General features: G+C 48.5%; 1 protein-coding gene across 11 annotated transcripts in view; it reads right to left on the bottom strand.

Annotated features, from left to right (window-relative positions):
• MCF2L (MCF.2 cell line derived transforming sequence like) overlaps positions 1–20,416 on the bottom strand; it is a 155,613-nt gene that overhangs the window by 28,711 nt on the left and 106,486 nt on the right. For 9 of the 11 annotated variants that reach the window (XM_039878787.1, XM_039878790.1, XM_039878792.1 and 6 more), the window contains exons 4-6: positions 10,350–10,440; positions 2,182–2,301; positions 148–264 (exon numbers count right to left, since the gene is read on the bottom strand). In XM_039878787.1, the coding sequence (XP_039734721.1) occupies positions 148–264; positions 2,182–2,301; positions 10,350–10,440 (328 nt within the window). Of the gene's footprint in view, positions 1–147; positions 265–2,181; positions 2,302–10,349; positions 10,441–10,844; positions 12,118–20,416 lie in introns of those variants that run through there. The other 2 variants (XM_039878798.1, XM_039878797.1) reach the window with 2 other exon arrangements.

Here is a 20,416-nt window from a genome sequence, read left to right on the forward strand (position 1 = left end):
TGTGAGCATGTCTTTGGAAAAGGCAGCTTCGAAACACAAAAGCAATTCTGGTGGATTAGCTAGGTATTCTCAAGAAACACAGCCCAAAACCGGCACCCACCAGAGCGCATCACCCGGCACCTACCAGAGAGTGCTGGAAAGACTCACCGTGCGGTGACACAACCACCTGGTGTGGCAGTAATCCAGGGTCCCACCCAGGTCCTCGGTCAGCTGGGACTTGTCGATGTAACCGTGTAATTCTGGTACTGAGCTCAGCATTATGACCTAGAGGAGAAGGAAAACCAACCCTATAAACAGAATGCCCAGCAAATGGAGGGAGGAAATGTTCTCCTGCTGGTTGCTAGGGTGACAGCGTGGACAGAAGTCACTGGCTTTGGATCTGGGTTTACATCCCAGCTCTACCACTTACTGGCTGGTTGACTAGGTAAGTCATTTATTCTCTCTGTGCCTCGGCTTCCTCATTTCTGAAATGGGTATGTGATGACTGATCTCATCAGATGACAGTGATCAAAGACATGCAGAACCCTCGACAGAGCTGGGCATGCAATGGACATTGGGCATCTGACAGGCGTTTAGATGCTCCTCTGGCCAGGGGCGCTCGGCAAGGTTATCAAACAGTGCTCTGACTTGAAAGAAGGCAATTTGTGCCTATTCCTGCTGAAAAGCTGTGAGGTCTTGGCAAGTGCTGGTCAGGGTCAGACAGCACCCTTTACGTGCACAGCGGCCTTTGAGGGTGAGCATGTGGTTGCAGTGACCAAGCAAGCACTTCCACACAGGGCAAGTTTTTCTTTTGTTAAATATTTTTTTTTTTTTTTGCTCTTTCTGAGGTTATTCTGTCCCTGAGTTCTGGATAAAAATATAGCCTTTGCTTTGTAAGCCGTCACACAGATACTACAAAATAAGTCATGAGAGGTTTAGCCCAAATGTTATTCGAAACCATCTCATGTATTATTAAATATTGTATTAGTTTAAAGCTATTCTGCCCCCCAGAAGACATTTGACATTATCTGAAGACATTTTTGATTGTCGGGATGTGGGGGGAGGGGTGCTGGCATGTGGTGGGTGGAAGGTAGGGGGTGCTGCTAAAATCCCACCATGTACAGGACAGCCCCACCACAGAGAATAATCCTGCCCAAACTGTCCACAGAGCAGACATTAATATCCCCTGATCAAACCATAATCTTCGTTTAAAAAATAGGGTAAAAGGTCAATTTAAAGTAGAAAATGCTTCTCACCAGAGATGACTCCATTCTCTCTCTACTTCTCTAATAAAACTATTCATATGTTGCCAAATAACCCTGATCATGGTCAGCCTGACCAAAGACTGATTGATTGAGCAATCTAAGGGGTTAAGTCAACTTCCTTAATGATTTCTGTATTTCCATTAATGTCTTGTCTATGCTTCATATATATTTAACCACAACAGAAAAAGTGCAAAGACCCACCATTTTTCTTAACATTTTCTACCCAGCACCAAGTTCAGCACATAGCGCCAAAACGTCGACATGGATACATTTTAAACAACAGCATTCAGACGGGGCTTTCTGTAATTCTAAAGAATGATCTAAAGTGGATCAGTGAATTGAGATGCCGGCGACGATTTTTGTGAAACCATTTTTGGCAGCTCACAAATTCGGCCCAATACTGCCATTTTGCAGGACCGATGCCAGGGAGTGCCCCTTTCCAGAAGCTGCCCTGTGCTGGGCTGGAGTGAGGAGATGAAGTAGGGATTGCCATGCAGGAATGAAGACCACCCACCCCCGCTGACAGCTCAGGGTTTTCTCTGCAGGCCTGGTGATGCTTGCACCTACTTCCCCGGCCCCTCCCCCAGGCACTGGCAGAGCCCTGCCATTCCTCACTAGGAGGCAAGCGATGGCACCCAGCCCATTGGGCTTTCTTGTTCTAGATCTGTGGCTCTGAAGAAACACCTGTACTTTTACGGTGGTCCATCCAAGGCCATGCTTTGCATAGTCAGCTCAGGGGTGGGGAGCAGCAGGTGGGAAAGATGGGTCATACTGCTCCTGATAACGTGAGGAAGTACAGTTTCCAACTGAGTTGTTTGGGGCTTTCTTTGTGCCCACAGCCCTGAGGTTAGCATCTTGAGAATTTTGATGATCATAAATGGGCCAAGAATGCAATTAAGTTCAGTTCTGTCTATGGAGCTAAAGCAGGTATACTTACCGGTACCTTCATCTTAAAGTCATCTCTATTGAATTTGAAAGCAAGGTCAGAGAGAGTCCTTTGGAAAAATCCTGTTGGGCGCAGAACAAGGACAAGCTGGAGGTTTGCTGGGAAGGATGCCTGCAAGAGAACAGAAGGGCTGTGGCATTGTCTGTGGACAGCTGCTGCTGCCATGCTTGGGGTCCCCGCACACCTGCAGCTGACTACACAGTCCAGATGGGGAACACCCAGCTTACTGGTCTAGGCGTTTTCAACATGTCAATGTCATACTCAGTTAAAAATGGTTACAGACACTGGAGTCTGTTAGAGGCATCACCATTTCTTAAAAGAAAAGGAAAAAGTCACATTGGTTGGTACATAACTATGTTATGCTGCTTATACACTTAAAAGTCAAAAGCTTACTATACATGTTAAATACTGAAATGTGTCCCTTAAAGTTCATATGTTGAAGTCCAAATCCCTGGCGAGAGGGTCTTTACAGAGGCAATTAACCTAAAATAGGTCATTAGGATGGGACTCGAACCCAACACAAATGCCACGTGAAGATGAAGGCAGAGGTCAGGTGACGCATCTACGAGCCAAGGATCACCAAAGATTACCAGCAAACCACCAGAAGCTGGGAGAGAGCATGGTTCAGATTCTCCCTCAGAATCTCAAAGGGAACCAGTCCTGCCAAAGCCTTGATCTTGGAATTCTGGCCTCCAGACTGTGAGGCAACACATTTCTGTTGCTTAAACGTCCAAACTAGGAACATTGTTATAACAGCCCCAAGGAACTAAGGCACTTGTCAAACAGAAACAAATCCATCTAGACACATATATGTATTACCTAAAAGAAAGATAAAAATAAGCTTACACTTTAGCATGCACCCACACACCCAAAGATACAATTATATGAATATGTTCGGATACTAGCTTTGCTTACAAGGTATGTGACCTTGGGCAAGTTACTTAACCTCCCTGTGCCTTAGTTTCCCCATCTGTGAAAGAAGGATAACAAAGTGCCTTCCTAACCACATACTCTTGCGGGTTAAATGACCTAATACACATGCAGCGTTTAGTATAGTTCTTGCACAAAGCGTTAAAAAAATGTGGCGATGACAGACATATGGTAAGAGGCTATTCTAGATGCCAGATTACTTCCAGATGCTTAAATCCAGGGAGACCCCAATATGAAAACAAGAAATTTTGAAGCAAATGAGTCTGATTTCCAGATAGCTAGGCTAAATGCATGTAAAATAGAATATGTAGAAAAGAATGGCACAGTTCCACGGCCTGAAATGGATACGGCAGTAAGGCATGGAAGAGGGAAACCAACTCACCCCAATATCTTGGCGGAAAGGTCATTCCTGGGTCATACTCTAATATCCATGCTGGTCTCAGGAAGACTGGCAGAAGTGAGCCCCCAAGGGCATGGAACTCGGGAACCCCTCATTATCCGGTGGGCCATCTGCATACCAGAACCCACCACATCTGTGGCTATTTCTGAGCTACATCATCACAGTGCAAAACTGCCACCCACACTGTGTCGGTGGCCTGGCCGCTCACCGAGCTTCCACCTGAAGATCCTCGACGCCCACCGAGTACCTCCATTGTCCCCTAGGAACCTTGAGGGTGGTGCTGAGACTTCAGTGAGACAGGCACATACCTCCTGCACGCAGCCCTCTAGGCATTCCCTCCCAACCAGTCCTCCAACTTGTCTGGGAGCCAATGTCACAGCCGTAGAGGGAAGGGACCATGTGTCCTTGATTGGTGGCACTTTAGCGGGTGCTTGCTAAGTGTCTGCGGCTGTGTGGTCAGGAAGGGGAGCTGAGAGCTATCACTGTGTGCCATCTGCTTAGCCATGGTCTCCACATTCACCCACCTTCACCCACTGGACCTACATCTGGGACTGGGTGGGGTTATTTTGAGGCACCTATATAGGGTGTCATTCAGCCCTGCGCCTGTGTCCCACCATCACGTTCTGTGCTTGGACACATCCTGTGGGGAGCACATAGCACAGTGGGGGAGACCTGATTGCTCAACACCAGCCCAGGGAGGAAATGTGAAAAAGCACCCCAGCAAGCAATGACCTTTCCTTTGTCCCGTTGACCCAGGCCAACAGCTCACCAAGTGCAACTCCTTCGAGTGGAAAGAAAATAACTCAGAGGACCAGCTGAGAGTCAGAGCCCTAGGGTAGATTTTGAGCCACTTAGCAACAAGAGGACTGTGCAAACCTGTCACCGCCATTTGTGAAACTGGCCACCACTATTTAAGGAAAACCTCACACACACAAAAGTCTCCTTCTGGAGGCGACAGTGAGTCATACTTTTCTAAATTTCAATATTGTTTTTATCACCCTAATTCACACTTCATGGCAGATGCGCCCTGCAAGGACAAGAGTTTGAACTTATAAGATAAAACTGTGCCCTTGTCCTTCTTCGGCAATTTCACTTAGATTAACTCAGCACAGGTGGCAAGAAAACTCACTGGCAGTGGGTCTCACCTGCTCCATCCTGACAGGAGAGGCACTGGCCTCGCTAAGCCTGTGGCTGGAGGTGGCTGTTAATGTGAAAAACAGCTCATTCTCCTTCTTTGCTCTGCTTTAGTGTTTCCTTTTCTTTAAGTAACTGAACCTTTACATTCAAGAGAGTAATTGTAAGATCCCAGCCAAGTGAGAAGGGCTTAATGATATATACAAACTTGTATTGTGAATATAAACAACAGTAAATTAATTTTTCTCTGGGTTGGAGCCAACCATACATATTAAAAGCCGAAGACAATTCCAAAATAAAAACTTTACTTTCAAAATAGAGTTAACTAGATGGAGGATTTGGAACGAAGGGTGTAAAATAACATCTTTTTGTAACTCATAATCAAGTAATCATAAAATGATTGTTAAAGGTTTCTATGTAATGAGAAAGCAATATTGTTTATTCTCTGTGGTTGACATTGACTGACTGAGGAACACTGTGATAACCATGCAAATAAAATTTGGAGATAGAAAAAGAGTTAACCAGCTTCTGAATTCATATTTTAACAGGCTTACAAAATGAAGAAGCAACACAGCACAGCTAAAATCAATGGAACGCATTAGAAACTGTGGAACCCTGGTGCTTTGGGGAATGCTGTTTGAAACCCTCCTCAAGTTCAAGTAACCTCCTTAAGTTCTGCTCAAAGCCACATTTATCCAGCCTGATATAAGCTTAATTTCAAATGGAGCAGCTGAAGCCCGACCAATGACATTCACTTCGTAGTAGCCGGAAAACAAACACAAGTTCGTGTAACAAATACAAATTTGCAAGGTTGTGTCTTAGTGTTAAGAGATGAAAAACCCCAGAGTCGCAATCAGAGACGCTGACGGTGAGCGGAGGTCTCCTGCTTCCAGGGCTGTTCCCGTGGAGGGCTGGACGAGAGTGCTAAGGACGGAGCATCTAAGACCAGTCCCTTGCTGAGTATTTTTAGGACTATCACAGAATCATTAAGGAGAAGACATTTTAATAAAAATAAGTAGAAAGGGAATAATCTTTGAATAAAGGACAATCATTAAACTTGAATACGCTCAACATTACAAAACTTGCATTGCCTGCTCTTCCTTCTAGAACACTCTGTGTGGACCAGCACTGCCCATCGACTGGTGTGCCTGGATCCCTGGTGTGGGGAAAGAGCTCAGCCTTGGCAGTGGACCCCCAGCCATCCTATCCCATCGGTAAGTGACCTTGTCTCAGTTTCCCTACCTGTAGTGCAGGGACGACAGGCACAGGGCAAGTCTGAGTGAAACTGCATGTGTGAAAGTTTCCCCAGCAGAGCCAGGACTTAGGAGGTGCTCAAGTTACTGGCCTCCATGCCCTTCCACCAAAGAGGGCTCAGGTGCATAAGTCCTTGCGTAAAGCAGACCTGTTCTGAGAAAGGCCAGCTATCCAAGGGTCAGAGCTGGGCATCCCAGGGAGCCATGGCCGTGCATTATCCACTCTGGCTCCAGCTCCGGGGTCTTCTGTGAGGGCGGTGCCATAACCCCTCTGCTCCCTTGATAACCTGCTCTCCACCCTCCGCACCCCCAAAGCCCCTTGGCAGGATTCATGCTCACTGGCCTCTCACCTTCACTCATGTGTTCCGAGGGACATGCTCATTACCCCCTCTGTTGGGACAACTCCTTCCCTTCTGACTTTTGTTGATGTCACCTCTGCCGAGAAGCCCTCCTGGTGCTCACACTGCTCCTTTCTTCACCTCCACTGGGTTCTCACCACCCTGAGCTTAGATCTCTAGTAATTGGCATATGGTAAGAATTCACTAACATTGTTTAATATAATATTATTTTGCCACATATGGCGTATTTACTGGATGATCTAAAAATCCTGGATCCTTCAGATACTTCATTTTGTAACTCTTCTGCACACACAGACAACATTGACTTTACATGCAAAAACCAGAGTTCTGCTCCATGCAAAACGACGTTGACCTCCCTTTTCTTCGGCAGCATGCTCTAGGATATAGATTTAGCTTGAATTAGGCTAGCTCTAAACATAAATCTGTACGCTCGATTACAAAATCCCTAAATGCTAACACGTACACACTCACACATGCATAGCAGAAGTGGAGTAAAATTCAAAGTGGAATCCTAGAAGAGTAAACTTAAATATTTACAGAAGATGCATCCATCCAAGAGCAGTCCAAACTCGAACCAACTCTTGGACAAAGAGTGACATTTGAAGTCTCAGCTTTGGGTCTTGTTTCTCTGTGTCCACCAGCTGAGACCATGATCTGTGACAGGTAAGCACACACATCTCCCCCAAGGCCTCGTAGGAGCTGATGGAGGCTCTGTTCATGATGGTGGCACAGCAAGTCTGATTTTAGGAACATTGGACTTTGGCTCCCTCAATGTCTTATTTTTCTATTTCCAGCCAAGCTGAAGGCATCCAAAAAAGAAAAAAGAACACCCCGAATTAAGGGAAGCTCAGCTCACAAGACAGCACGCATGGTGGCTAAAAATAGCCCTGAATTACATGGTGTTATGTAAGTGCTGAGTCTCACTTGGGTGTCCAGACACATTTGGAGATAAACAGAGCCTCTGCCACCCGCTTGCTTTTGTAGCACCTGCAGCAAAGTGGCCCGGGTGCCCTGGTGGAATCACGCATGCTGGAGCACCTGTGCCTGTGCAGATTCCTCCTGAGGGTGCTGGCCTGGCTGACACTAGGTGGTCATTTTCCCAAAGCCCTCTTAGACGAGAGCACTGGCTAGCTGAAGGTGATGGTCTGGGTTCATAGTCCAGGATAATGGCATCAGTGTGCCAGCTCTGCCTTGCCCAACTCCCCTGCACAGGACATCTGTGCCAGCTCTGTCTCCCACCTCTCGGCCCCTCTGCAGAGCCACGGTGGAGATCAGATCCGAACCTGGCTTAGAGATGGACACATGCGCAAGGAAGGCGACAGCACCTGGCCGGCCCTATGACCTCGGCACTATCTCAGGCACCCCCATATGTTCGTCTGGCACCTCTGGGGATAACCCTTATCACAATGTTCTGTCAACTGTCTGTACCCACTTGGTTGTATACTTCTTGTTAATCCCCCTCTTATATCCCCACGTGGAGCCTTGCACGGCTCCAGGCACATGCAGAGTCTCAATAAATATGCTGAATACATGAATAGAATTTTTGGCATTAATATGATCAGTAAATTCTTATAACAAAAAGAATTGAAGTTTAAAGAGCATTTTTGACAATTCTGCTGGGAAAATGCTAACTTCTGGGATTTCTAAACCAGTTTTGGGGAACTCCAAGATTTACATGAAAAAAGATAGAAAAAAATCCTCTACTTTTATTGTGTAAAAATCAGTGCAAACATAAAAACTCAAACACCGACTTTTCAGTTACAATTTGCACAAAACAAAGTTTTAAAGATGAGCCAGCCCACTTCAGAAATTCATCTGATCTTAAACTTGACGATGACTAAAACTCCAGTTGTACTTGGCAACTCAAGAACATAACACCCACCAACGGCACGGGCAGGCTGGCCCTGGACACTACTGCTGAATTGTAGGAGGCTCTAAAGAATGATTTCTGCTTTAAAAATAATTTTTTGTTTCTTAAAAAAGCAATCTTGCATTTGGGGAGCCTCTTGTTTCTAACCAGGAGCCACTGATTAGTTCGAGAGAGATTTATGACCAACCTGCCTCACATGGGGCCTAGGCTGGGTGCCTGGCAGCACGAATGCGGATAGGCCTTGGCCTTGACTTCCAGGAACCCATGGAGTGCAAACAAAGAATGACTGTGTACTCTGATAAGGTAAAGGCAAAGCAGGAGACTCTGAGCGGCGTGTTGCTCCGCTGAGAGACGGGAAGAGGGCTGAGGGTTTTCCAGAGAGGGGCATGTGTGCGAAGACACAGAGAAGCACCTTCCAGCACGAACGAGAGGCCAGGATTCCATGGGCACATCGATGGCCGTCCTGGCAAAGAGGCTGACTCCTACACCCTTGCCATACTGTGATGTCTCCGTCGTGATTTACATCAGTGGTAGATAAATGCAAAAGAACTGGGTTGATAATTTAGACTTGAAAATGTTGTTATTATAACAGTATTACCTTTTAAAACAACAATGTACTTGACTGGGAACGTCGTGGTATCCAACACAGGATATTTGTAGTAAATCCATTGTGCATCTGACCCAGTGTTTCTTGTAATTTAATTCTTAATTTAGCCTGCCATCTGACATCGTGTGCAAATTTATTTTAAAATTTAAAATAATGAAATGGACACACCGGTTATTAACTATTGATGGCATATCAAAAGTCCTTAGTAAGTTTCTGGGGATTTTAGAACAAAGGAAAGCTGATAATAGAACATATCTATCTCTTTTAAAACACTCTGAAGTGTTTCGATTTATTTCAGATAAATGATGTCATAGGAAGTGTGTGCCAGGTTGGGACAGGGAACAGGAGACATACCGGGGCAGTGCAGGGAGAAAAGCTTAACAGAAAGACAAGGGTGGGGCCCAGCAGCCCAGGGACAGGTTTGCACAAAAACAATGTAAGTTGTAAGAGCCAGAGCAGATACTAAGCCTTTAATTATTGTTAAGATGAATTTATGAGGAAGTCTGTGGGGAAGAAGTCAATTCTTCCATTTTACAGCAGTCTCTCAGAGGCCAGGAACTAAGGATGGTTGAACGCAAGACCCAGAACGTGAGGTTAGGAGAATTTCACTGCATCGGCAATTAGGTTTTTAAGAAATTCTTGGGAGCAGCAGAGCCATCATAGCCGAGGACCCTGGCCGGATTGCTTTGGGTCACCCTGCTTGCCAACAATCAAACTTTCCATGCCTTTGGCTGCCTGCTGGGAAGCGAGCGTGGGTGAAATTCAGCATGGTGACAAGTGCTCCATGGTGGAGCTTGTGAGTGGGAGTGGAAGCTACCGATGAAGATAAGATTCAAGAGCTTTCTGCTGACTTAACTCTGCCCTCCTAAATTATTACTGCAGGCTAACAGCAGCGAAAGGTATAGCCATAGACTAGATGCTCTTCTGCCCTGGAAGACAGCACTTAGGCTGTAATCCAACTCTGTGGATGTAAAGACAAATTAAATTTGGCAACGAGGGTTACTAAATGCAGGAATGGATTACCAAGGAAGGCTAAGGCATCTGACTCAGTCATAAAACTAAATGATAAATAGCCCACTTGGAAAGGGGAAGGTTACTTAGAAAAAGCTATTCAATATAATTCCAAACTTCTAGTCTGAAGAGTCTCTATAACACACTCAAGAACACTCTGCTTGTTCAGGACCTTGTGTGCCATTTAAGAATAAATACACAGTAAAATCTTGAGCATCTCACATATTTGATGGCCAAAAATAAACCAGCTGGTAGAATTGTTTTCAAATTATAACAGGCCCCCTAAGAGTTAACCCATTTGAGAACACACACGCACACATACACACACACACATACACACGTGCGTGCACACACATTCCTTAGCAACTGGAAGAGCCCAAGGAGGTGCAGTTCCTGAGTGTCCCTTGTTGGCCTGGCCTCAGGCCACCCTGGCTGGTGCTCCGAGCTGGCTGCACACAACAGCTCTGTGCCACACTGGGCATCACGGCCAGCCAGAATGCAAACTGCCACCCAGGCTAGAAGGAAAATGCTGCTGTCACCCAGCCCAGGAGAAGAGCAGGTGGGAGCATCACGGGGCCCGGGCACCGACACTTACTGCTATTCGCAGGACTGATGCCTTCACCGAGGTCCATTTGTCCTGCCTCCGGTCTATGACCAGGATGAATCCAATGCCAGCATCTTGTAAGCTGAGATGAGAGATATCCGCAATTAGTGTGTGCAGCAAGAAGAGAGGCTTTCAGTAATCTCTAAGAAAACCTTATAAAAAAATGGTTCCTCCTATAATCCTTATTCCACTTCCGCACTGCAAGGTAAAATGCTTGCCAAGTAGGCGTCTGAGCAGACTGCAGCATTTCCATGAGCCTTGTCCAGGCAATTTCCAGAACTTGCTCTTATCTAAAGATGGACAGATATTTTCTGTATGTTGCTTATTTCCCAGCCTAACACCGACCATATAACAAGGCATAGATCCAGACAGAACCCATCTTTCCTGGAGCTCAGTCAATTTTTGTTCCACAGTGAGAGCTGAGTTACTTTCCTTTCTGGGTTGACCAGCTGGCTAAATCCTCCAAAATAAGTTTTACGACCACACGTCCCGTTAGTCCTAGCATCGGAGGTCCCCGTGTTCATCCACGTTAGAAAATCGCTCTTGAAGGCATCTCTAGAAATTTGGGAGAAAATCCCTGAGGTGTCAGAAGGCTCACAAGCATCTGTTAAAAATGGGAGAGGAGATATGGCTCTTTGCAACAGCAACATCTGTGATAAAGATAACACTGAGTCGCCGTGTAATGATAACCTCTGTGGTCCTGACTTAGCCTAACGCAGGAGCCTGAGTCACAGCGTAGAAACAAGGAGGTTCGCTTCCGTTGGCTAATCTCACATCCGAGCCAATTGTGTGATGCCAGCAGCTGCTACTGCCAGCCAATCCATGCAGAAGTGAGAAGGGCAGCCCGAGGCACTGACTAGAATCCTTAATTTCCAAGTCACTGAACCTATCTAAGGGAGCCACTTCTGGGTTTAAGTGAAAATCAGAACGATACGAAACAAATATAAATTATGCACTCTGTGAAAGCACACTGACTACTACAAATGTTATGTAATAAAGCCAGAGCTGTCACATCCAAAATCTTTTCCGACTCTCAGATTTGATGATGGTGACGGTGATATACAAAATGCACACCTGTGTGGTTGTGTACACACCTCTGTGGGTAAGTGCTGTTGATTCTGTGTTCTTATCCACACTTGTTTATAGAAATCTGGTTCAACAACAGCAAAGGACTTAGGGTATTTATACAAATAAACTTTAGCTTTCTTTGAAGATAGCCGTTCTGCTGTCGACATCATAGCCCATGTGCACATGCACAATGAAATGTCAATGGTTGTGTTTCCCAGCTGTACAGGGTGCCCCAGACAGAACTGTCTTCTGGGTCAGCTTAGTTCTTATGAAGGTAATGGTTGTTTTGTTTTGTATATCACTCAAGTTTCAGTGCCAGAAACCTAGATTCACAGCTGTCTAAATGCTCCAGAACAAGTGTTGTTACCCACTTGTCACGTTATGACGGCGCCCCCCTCCCAGCAGCAAGCGCTCCTCATAGATGGCTGTGACCTACTTGCCCGACTCAAGCCAGACAGGTCTGATGGGAGGTTGAGAAGGAACAGAGACCCTAGTCCTGGAGCCCAGGCCCTCCTCCTGGAAAGAGCAATTTCTTTGTTCTTTGGAGTGGCTACTGGCCAGCACCACCCTAAAAGTTTGACAGTTATTCTTCTTTGAATCCTCATAACAACCATATGAGGTAGCTGAGAGATGAGGCACAGAAAGGTTAAGTCATTTGCCCAAAATTACAGAGCTGGTGAGCACAGACAGGGTGAACCCTGTGGTCTGGCCCCGAGTGAGGGCTTTTAGCCACCTGCATGCTACCTCTCAGGCCATGTCCACTCTGTGGAATAATGTGGCCTCCTCCCACCCCTCCCACACCTCCCACCCCTGGCCTGCATCCTAATGCTGGACCAGGCAGCGGCTCCCTCTTCAGGGGTCTCTGCACCACTACTGGGTATTGGAGGATGTGCTGAGGGGACCTGGCCCCTGAAGCAGACAGCAAAGATGCCCACACACCAGAATCCAGCTTGGGGCCCAGGAGAACTCTCCTCCAAGCCCCGTTCATCTCGTCTCCTACCACATCTCCTACCACTGACTCAGAGGCGCGAGACTTAACAAACAGAAGGCATCTTACATAAGGATACAGAGACCCTGCGAGCCTCTTCCACGACTGCAGCCCCAGGGCGAGGCCGTGTGATCTGCCCCATCACCCAGGAGCCACAGCCCAGCAGCCCATGGGCCCCGGTGCTCCACCTGCCACCACGCTAAGGGGGGTCTGGATCTGCCCACATGAGTAGAGGACCTGGAGCTCGGGAAGCCCTATTCTGCTACACCGCCTCCCCACGCCCGTATCTGTGACCTCATATGCCCAGGAGACAGGGCGGCTCATGCATGGATCTCGCCAGAAGCTGCCCCCACTAAGGTCCCTTGTATGCCAGGCCTTGGGCTGATTGTGCTGAAGGTGGTGACGGTGGAGTAAACAGAGAGCAAATAGTTCAGAAGCTGGCAGCCACACAAGGTGTCCCAGTACCCTGGGCACACATGGCCTGCAACACACAGATGTCAGCCTCCAATCTCGAAATACTTGGATCAGAGGGCTGCCCTGGCCAGCTGCCCATCAGCTGAGGCCGATGAGCTCACTTTTGGCCTAAATAATCAAGAGGCACAGAGCTCGAATAAACTCTGTTTCTGGGATTTACCCATTCACTGTTGCGCTCTCTAACGCCTCAGGGCTTGTTGGCCTTAGGCAGCCAGGGGCCTGCTAACTTTACCTGGGTGGCTCTCAGAGGCCCAAGGCATGGAGGCCAGTCAGCGATGGGTCCAACCTCCCCATCACTGGGTGGGAGCAGTGAGCAGCATGAGAACAGAAGAGAAACAAGGGCTGGGCGTCCCTGCCAGTGAGTGAGGTCTGCCGTCACCCCGCATCACATTCGTCTAGTTCTTGGCTGAGCTGCATCTTGTTCAATGGACTGGTGGGAGAGTGTGGGACTCGGTTCCTCCCCCACCCCCTATTCAGAGCAGGGACAGCAGGCGGGGCAGAGACACAAAGAGAAATCAGGATGACAGAGGAAGAAAGGCATTCAGGAGAGAATAGCCCTGGTCGGGAGAGATGAGGGACAGAGGAGGTGCCTGCTTCTCCAAATGCAACATGCACACAAGACTCCTGAAGAATTCGTTAAAATGCCGATTCAGGCTCAGGAGGCCAAAGTGGGGGCCAACCGTATTGCATTTCTAACAAGCTCCCTATGCTGCTGATGCTGCTGGTCCAAGGACCCCCAAGCTAAGTGGCTAGTCCCGTAGACGAGCCCTGTGGTCTTCCTGTGCCAGGGAGAGATGCTGTGTCTGAGTGCCCAGGCTTCTGCCCAGAGGAAGAGCCGGAATGGGGCTGGGGCACCTGGGGCAGCTGATAGACCTCGGGTCCTGAACAGGGTCAGGAAGGGAGGATGGGAAGGAGGGGGGCAGTGGGCAGTGACAAGTGCACCTAGGGTCAAGTCTGAAGAGACATTCAGGTGGTGTGGAGCAGGCCCTGAGGGTGCGGCAGGGAGGACAATGCAGAAGTTTGGGGGGGGCATCAGTGTCATGCTGGAGGGAGAGAGAGAGAGGGAGTGAGCACTCAGGTGCTGACGGTGGTGATGGGCCAGGTGGTGTTTTTTGGAGAAGAGATCATTGGGAAGGACCAGAAAGTCACTGCCCCACTCCAGGCTGAGATAACTGGGGAGTAGAAGAGGACATGCCTTCTCCGGAACGGCCAGGAGGGGCTGGGTCAGGGCTGGGCATCTCAAAGCCCCCTGCCTAGCCTGGCCTCTGTCCCCTCCTCCCCGCCCCCGAGGCCTGGCCTCTACCCGCCCTGCCCGGCCAGTTTTCTTCCCCTTCTCAAGGAGGCAAGGCTTTCAGGAGACGAAGCAAGGAGGGCAGTTATTTGTTAGCAGCCTGTGTTCCGAGGCTGGCCATGTGCACAATTTAAAATGTCCTGTGTTCCGGTTGTAGGAATAAACAAAAGCACCAGTCAAGTGTGGAAACAGATTAAGGCTGAGGAGGAACGTGCAGTCAGTTTAACAATGTGGTCTGACTAATGGCGCCCTCTTGTGGTTGGAAGTGAGTGCCGCATACGACCCAGGTAGGCAGTGGGTGCCTCGCGTGGCACTGTGGGGGGCAGACCAACTTTAACCAGCTGTAATGTGGTTACAAAGACTTCCTGGGAGCCCATCACCCTCTCTGGCCCCAGTGTCCCAGCCGTCTGTCTGAATCCATGTGCGGGAGTGATGCCTGGCCCAGCGCAGCCCAAACAGTCTGAAGGGCTCAGAGCCTGAGGATCTAATATAGTGCTCAAGTGTGCTTTCCTGATCTTCTAAAAACCAGGATGACAGGAGCTCTTAAGACAGCCCCGCTTTGGGGCAAATTCCTTACTGCTGGGGTGTTTATCTTCTTGTGGACATGTGGCTGACTCCAGCTTGATCTGGGCTTTTAAGCCTTGGAGGGACTGTCACTCAAGAGGGCCTAACAAGCTGAAGGCATTGCAAGAGATTCACTGGAATCTGTGGCCGTGCTCTGCATGCTTCCCAAGTCTCGGGGCCTTCTGTGAGAGCCCCCCACCACAGGCTCCCCTTGCCACACAACAGCCGACCCAGTTGTCTTAGGTTAGCTGTGCGCAGGCTCACTGGCCTTCGAAGCCACCGCATTCCTCCTGGGTGACCAGAAGCTTCTCAGGAAAGGAGACCGTATTAAACCTCCAGTTACAGAGAAACCATGAGAACAACTCTGCCTTTCTTTTAGAATTAGGATTTAGTGATCCTACTGTGTGAAAGATCTTAGATATGATTAGCCAAACCTCACTGAAGAGACTCAGAGGGGGCTTACCCGGGTTCTGTAGCCGGTTTGGGGTATACCAGGAAGGACTCCCATTACACCAAGCTACCTCTGCCCTTCCTGTGCAGTAGGGAGAGCTTTTGGTCCTATCAGATCTCTGGTAGCAAAGAAATCTGATGTGTTGCTGCAGAAACTCTGACCTCCCTAGGAGCCATCATCACCCCAAGGGTCTGCTCTGAGAGCTGCATCCGTGGACCCTGACCGCAAACGGCATCGGGGCTGCATACTCTCTGTCTCCTGCCGCACTTGGCCCAGACTCACCCGAGTGAATGAACAACATGAGACTGAGCAAAGCGTCAGCCCTCCTCTCCAGCATGTCCATAGCTACAGGGTGCCTCTGGCTTTGTCTCTGCCTAAATCTGAAAGGGAGCACACCACCAGGGCACTGCTCCCCTTCCCAGATTTCTCCAGCCCCTCAAGGGTGGTGTGCCTGTGTTCCCAGGTCTGGTGCCAAGAACCCCAGAATCTGTGCCTCCCCTGCTGATGTCAGGCAGTCCCATGCCTGGGTTTATTCCCTTAATCTCATTCCCCTTCCTCAAGCAGTTTCCAAAGCCCTCCCGTCAGCTCCACTGGTTTTCCAATCATCCTTCCCTCGGCAGCAAAACGATCTCCTTCATAGTGGTTATAACTATCCTTTAAAGAAGTTAAACTTGTTACTATTGCCACTGAGAGACTGAGTATACAGACGGACAACAGCCAGGCCAGTTTATAAAAATAGGACTCTGACCCACAACTTGCAGCAAAGAGCCCAGAAAACCAGCTCACTGTCTCAGCGCCCAGCCCAGGCAGCCACCTGCCATCTAGAAGTCACAATTACAGGAAGGTGACCACTATCTGCAGCAATAATCCTAGAAGCCAAACAACCACTCTGTAGCAATTGGTCCCCGAGGGTCTGGATGTTTCAATCAATAACAGCAGTTTCCCCAGTGTTTGTCCCTGCTTCCAACTCAGGACCAACCAGAGAAAGCGAAATGTGCTCCCTAAATCTCCCCGTACCCTCATGTTTGCTGTGGGTATGGCAGCTGCTTGCTAGGACGGGACCCCAGCCCTTGGGGTGGACAAGGACCTGAGGGTCCGACACAGCTAAGTCAGGTCTATTGTCCTGGAATGATGTTTTTTGGAACGTAAACATCAACAGGTCATAGTGAGCCAGGCAGGCTTCGACACAGTCTGATTCTGTGCAGAGGGAGAAAGTATCAGAGTTAAAGAGGAACAGAGCCAGACTGGGTGTGCTTCTGGGCATACCCGCAGCTCCAGCTGGGTCTTGCTCCACCCCATGCCTGGGTCTCACAGCTTGAAGCTGGAGGATGGTGAAGCAGCCCTTTCTCAGTGAGAAAGGACCGTGGAAACACTGGATGCCCTGGCGAGTGTTCTTACAGCTATCTCTAACAAGGCCTGCTCAGCCGGCACCAGAGGAGACAAGGCCAGTCATGGCTAGGCATCAGGCTAGGGCCTGCTTGCAGGGGGCAGTCACAGACCATCCCTGGCAGGTGGTGGGACAAGTGTCAGCTGGAGCTTGTCCATCCATGGCAGGGTCCTAGGGTTCCGTGGGGGAGAAGGTCCAGCCTCCCTGGAGGGCTGGGCAGGATGTCAGGGGCCTGGCCAAGCAGGTGGGTCCTGAAGGGCAGCTTGGGGTGGGGACACTGCAGCTGGAGGGCGGGGGACACACAGCAGAACCTGCAGAATACATGGATCCTGGCTTTAGGTGGGCCCACTCCTCCCAACCCAGGCCCCCGCCTGACTGCATTTCTTTGCTTCTCTTTTTCATCCCATATTTTGACACTGGTGTACAAAAGTTAGCAAGTATTAGAAATACTTTTTTTTTTTTAATTTAATTTCCTTGTTTTCATTTTGTAAGGAAAATGGCCACTTTTCTCTCTGCCCATGTGATTTTCCTGCACACGTTCAAACCCCGTGACCTCGAATACGTTCCCTGAGCATTCAATCTCGAACCTTTCTTTGCTGGACGTTTCTTCTCTCTTCTTACGATTCAAAAGCTTAACCTTTCATAATAGCATTTGTGCAATGTGTTTATCTTAACACGGGTTAACTCTTCATCCCAGAAAGCAAAACAGCAAGAAAAACATCAAACGCTTAAAAACAAAACACAAAACAAAACAAAACAAAACTCCCACTCGGGGTAACGTGCCCGTTTTCAAAGTCACGTGCTCTCCCCATTAGGGCTGGCGAGAGCCAGACGCACACAGGGACGAGCGCAGAAGAGGGATCCCAGCCGAAGAGACCTTTGCACAAAGCGGTAGCATCACCTCGCCTCTTCACAACCCAAAAAGAGCCGTCCACTTAAAAACCACAAAGTTATTTCTCTAAAGAGCCTGAAAACATGCATTTTTTTGTTTTTTCCCCATATCAATAAATATAATTTTTATGGACAAAAATGAACAAAGAAAACCAAAACTACGATATTTGGAGGAATCATTGTGAATGTCCTTGGAATGCGCTTGAACCAATGAATGTAGGGTAGGAGCGATAATACTGTAGACAGTGCAGAGGTCTACATGCAGCCCTGTTCCTGGTCTAACTCGAGCCTACTCAGTGCAGGAGGAAACTGGAGTTATCTATTTTTCAAAGACTGGATTCTAGCTCAAAAACATAGCTTCCTCCATCAACAGCTGAATGCATAAACAAAATGTGGCACATCGATACCATGGACGATTATTCGCCCTAAGAAGGAAAGAAGTTCTGACCCACGTTAAGACATGGATGAAACCTGAAGACAATAGGTTCAGTGAAATAAGCCAGCCACAAAGACACATACTGTGTGATTCCACTTCTGTGAGGTCTGTAGGGTCATCGAATTCACAGAAACAGAAAGCAGAGTGGTAGGCGCCAGGGGCTAGGGGAGGGGGATAAGGAGTTAGTGTTTAATGGGGAAAGAATTTCGGTTTGGGAAGATGAAAAGGTTCTGGAGATCTGTTGCACAATAATGTGAATACACTTACCACTACTGAACTATATACACCCAGACATGGTTAAGGAGGTTCAGTTGTATATTATGAATGTCTTACTGCAGTTTTAAAAAATGCTCCAAAAAACTAGCAATCACATAAATTCTTTAAATACATTTTAAAAATTAAAAGTGCCAGTTCTTTGTAATCGTGGCGTGAACTGCTCCCCGGGGACATAGAGGCACCACTTTGGGAGTCAGAACCAGGCTGAGGACCGTTTAGAATCTGCTTATTACCTTGGGTTCCTGCTGCAGCCCCAGCCGTCTGCCTTTCCAGCTCCTGCTCTGAGCACAGGTCCTGGTCGTGGCACCCCTCCTCTGTCCTGAATCTCCACTGCTCACCTGGCAGCCCAAGCTTACCTGGCTCCTTCCTCTACCAGGATCTGCCTCAGGCATCTCCTCCCCACCTGGAGCTGAAACTCTAGCTGCACAGGCTTCTAGGTGACTTGTGTCTCCCACTCTGTGCCTCCCCCATGGGACGGACGAGGTGGTAGGTGCTGCCTGGGTGGCAAGGGGAGGCTTCCCAAACCCCAAGCCCACACTTGCATGAGCTTCCCTCACTATACACTTAGAAATGGTTAAGATGATCAGTCGCATGTTATGAATATTTTTTCCTCACAGCAAAATGTCATTATTTCCAAGTAAGGTGAGGGCTGTGATTTCTCCTTCTGGGCAGAGGACGAGGGTAATAACTTCTTGGCCTTTTCTCTGAAAAATGAAAGGCTTGGCCACTGTCAGCGGAATCCGACCCGACCACTGCCGGCACACCCCCACAGATGGAAACACCCCACATCTGAGCCGCCCCATATGGCAGCCACTGGCCACATGTGACTTGAAATATGGCTAGCTTGGCTCAGGGACTGAACTTTTGCATTCATTTAGTTTTAATTTTTAAATTTAAATAGCCACGCATGGCCAGTGGCTCTCGTACAGTGACAGAGAAAGACCATTAGGAGAGGAAGAAGGCTTGAGAAAATGGGCAGCCTCTGGCTCCCCGCAGGAGAACATGACCTGTGTCTCACCACAGTGGGCAGTGGTCACTGAGCCCAGAGTTTCAGATTATGGGCTGAGCAAAGCCACGGGACAGCAAATGGTGAGACCAGCCCTTTAGTTTCTAATTATGCAGGCTGGAGGGGGAAGGATCACCCAGCCAGAGCGGCTGAGAACTATTACAAATGGGATCACTTTCAAGGTGTCCGACGCCATAAACAAAGAGCCCAAACCAGCTAGGCCAGGATCAAGGCTACTCATCACAGCAGGACCCAAAAAGGAGATAGATGGTAGAGTGAAGGACTCAGAGGCACAGACTCAGTGTGGTCGGTCCATCTATACCAGAGGGTGTGATGCAGCCACTGAAAGAACGAGGCAAAAGCTGCTGCCTAGAGAGGTAGCCATGGCACCCCGTTCACTAAGAAGACGAGGGCTGTAACGTGATGTGTCCGCGCCGCCCCATTTTGGGCGAAGCCTGTGCATGGGGCAGAACAAAGTTTTGATTTTACCCAAACTCTTAGAGTTGTGAGTTAACTCTGTGGGGGAAGGAAGCAAGAGGTGAGGGGAGAGCTCTTTTTCATGCATACATTTTGAATCGTTTAGTATGCTTTCACACCCACGCGCCTTTCCCACATGCATCTGCCTTCCTCTTTCGTACCGTCCTTGCAAATCGTGCACGCGTGTGATATGTATGTATATATATGGTTGTATGTGTGCATGCGTGTTTATGCACACATATGTGCATGTATTCTTGTGTGTGCTGTGTATGCACATCTGTGTGTATGTGCGCGACATGCACGTGTGTGTATGCTGTGCATGCACATTTGCGTGTGGCGGTACCTGTGTGTGCACACCCCTTATCAGAGGGAATGTGGCCCATCACCGGAAACCAGCTGGGGGATGGAATATTGTCTCCCAAGCAGCTGGGTGATTTGAACCAGGTCCATGGAAAGTCAACGTCATTGTCAGCTTCAATTAACACTAAGAGCTCCTGCATTGCGTTTTAATGGGGCTGAGGAGAGACTGCAGCAGTGGAGGAAGGTGATCCTCTTGATATTATCTTCCAAACCTTGGGTACGTAGGTGAGCGAAGCCCCCAAGGCCACCACAGGGGGTGTTGCAGGGTTACTGAGTGGAAAGGCAAGCCCAGGGCTGCTATAACTGTTTTGCGAAAAGAGCCAGAAATCTACTGTCTCCGTGTTGGCAGTCCTATGCGTGTGCGTGCACGTGCATGTGTAGCTCTGTGC

This window comes from Pteropus medius, unplaced genomic scaffold, assembly GCF_902729225.1.
Source record: "Pteropus medius unplaced genomic scaffold, Ma_sr-lr_union100, whole genome shotgun sequence".
In the NCBI taxonomy this organism is placed as follows: domain Eukaryota; kingdom Metazoa; phylum Chordata; class Mammalia; order Chiroptera; family Pteropodidae; genus Pteropus; species Pteropus medius.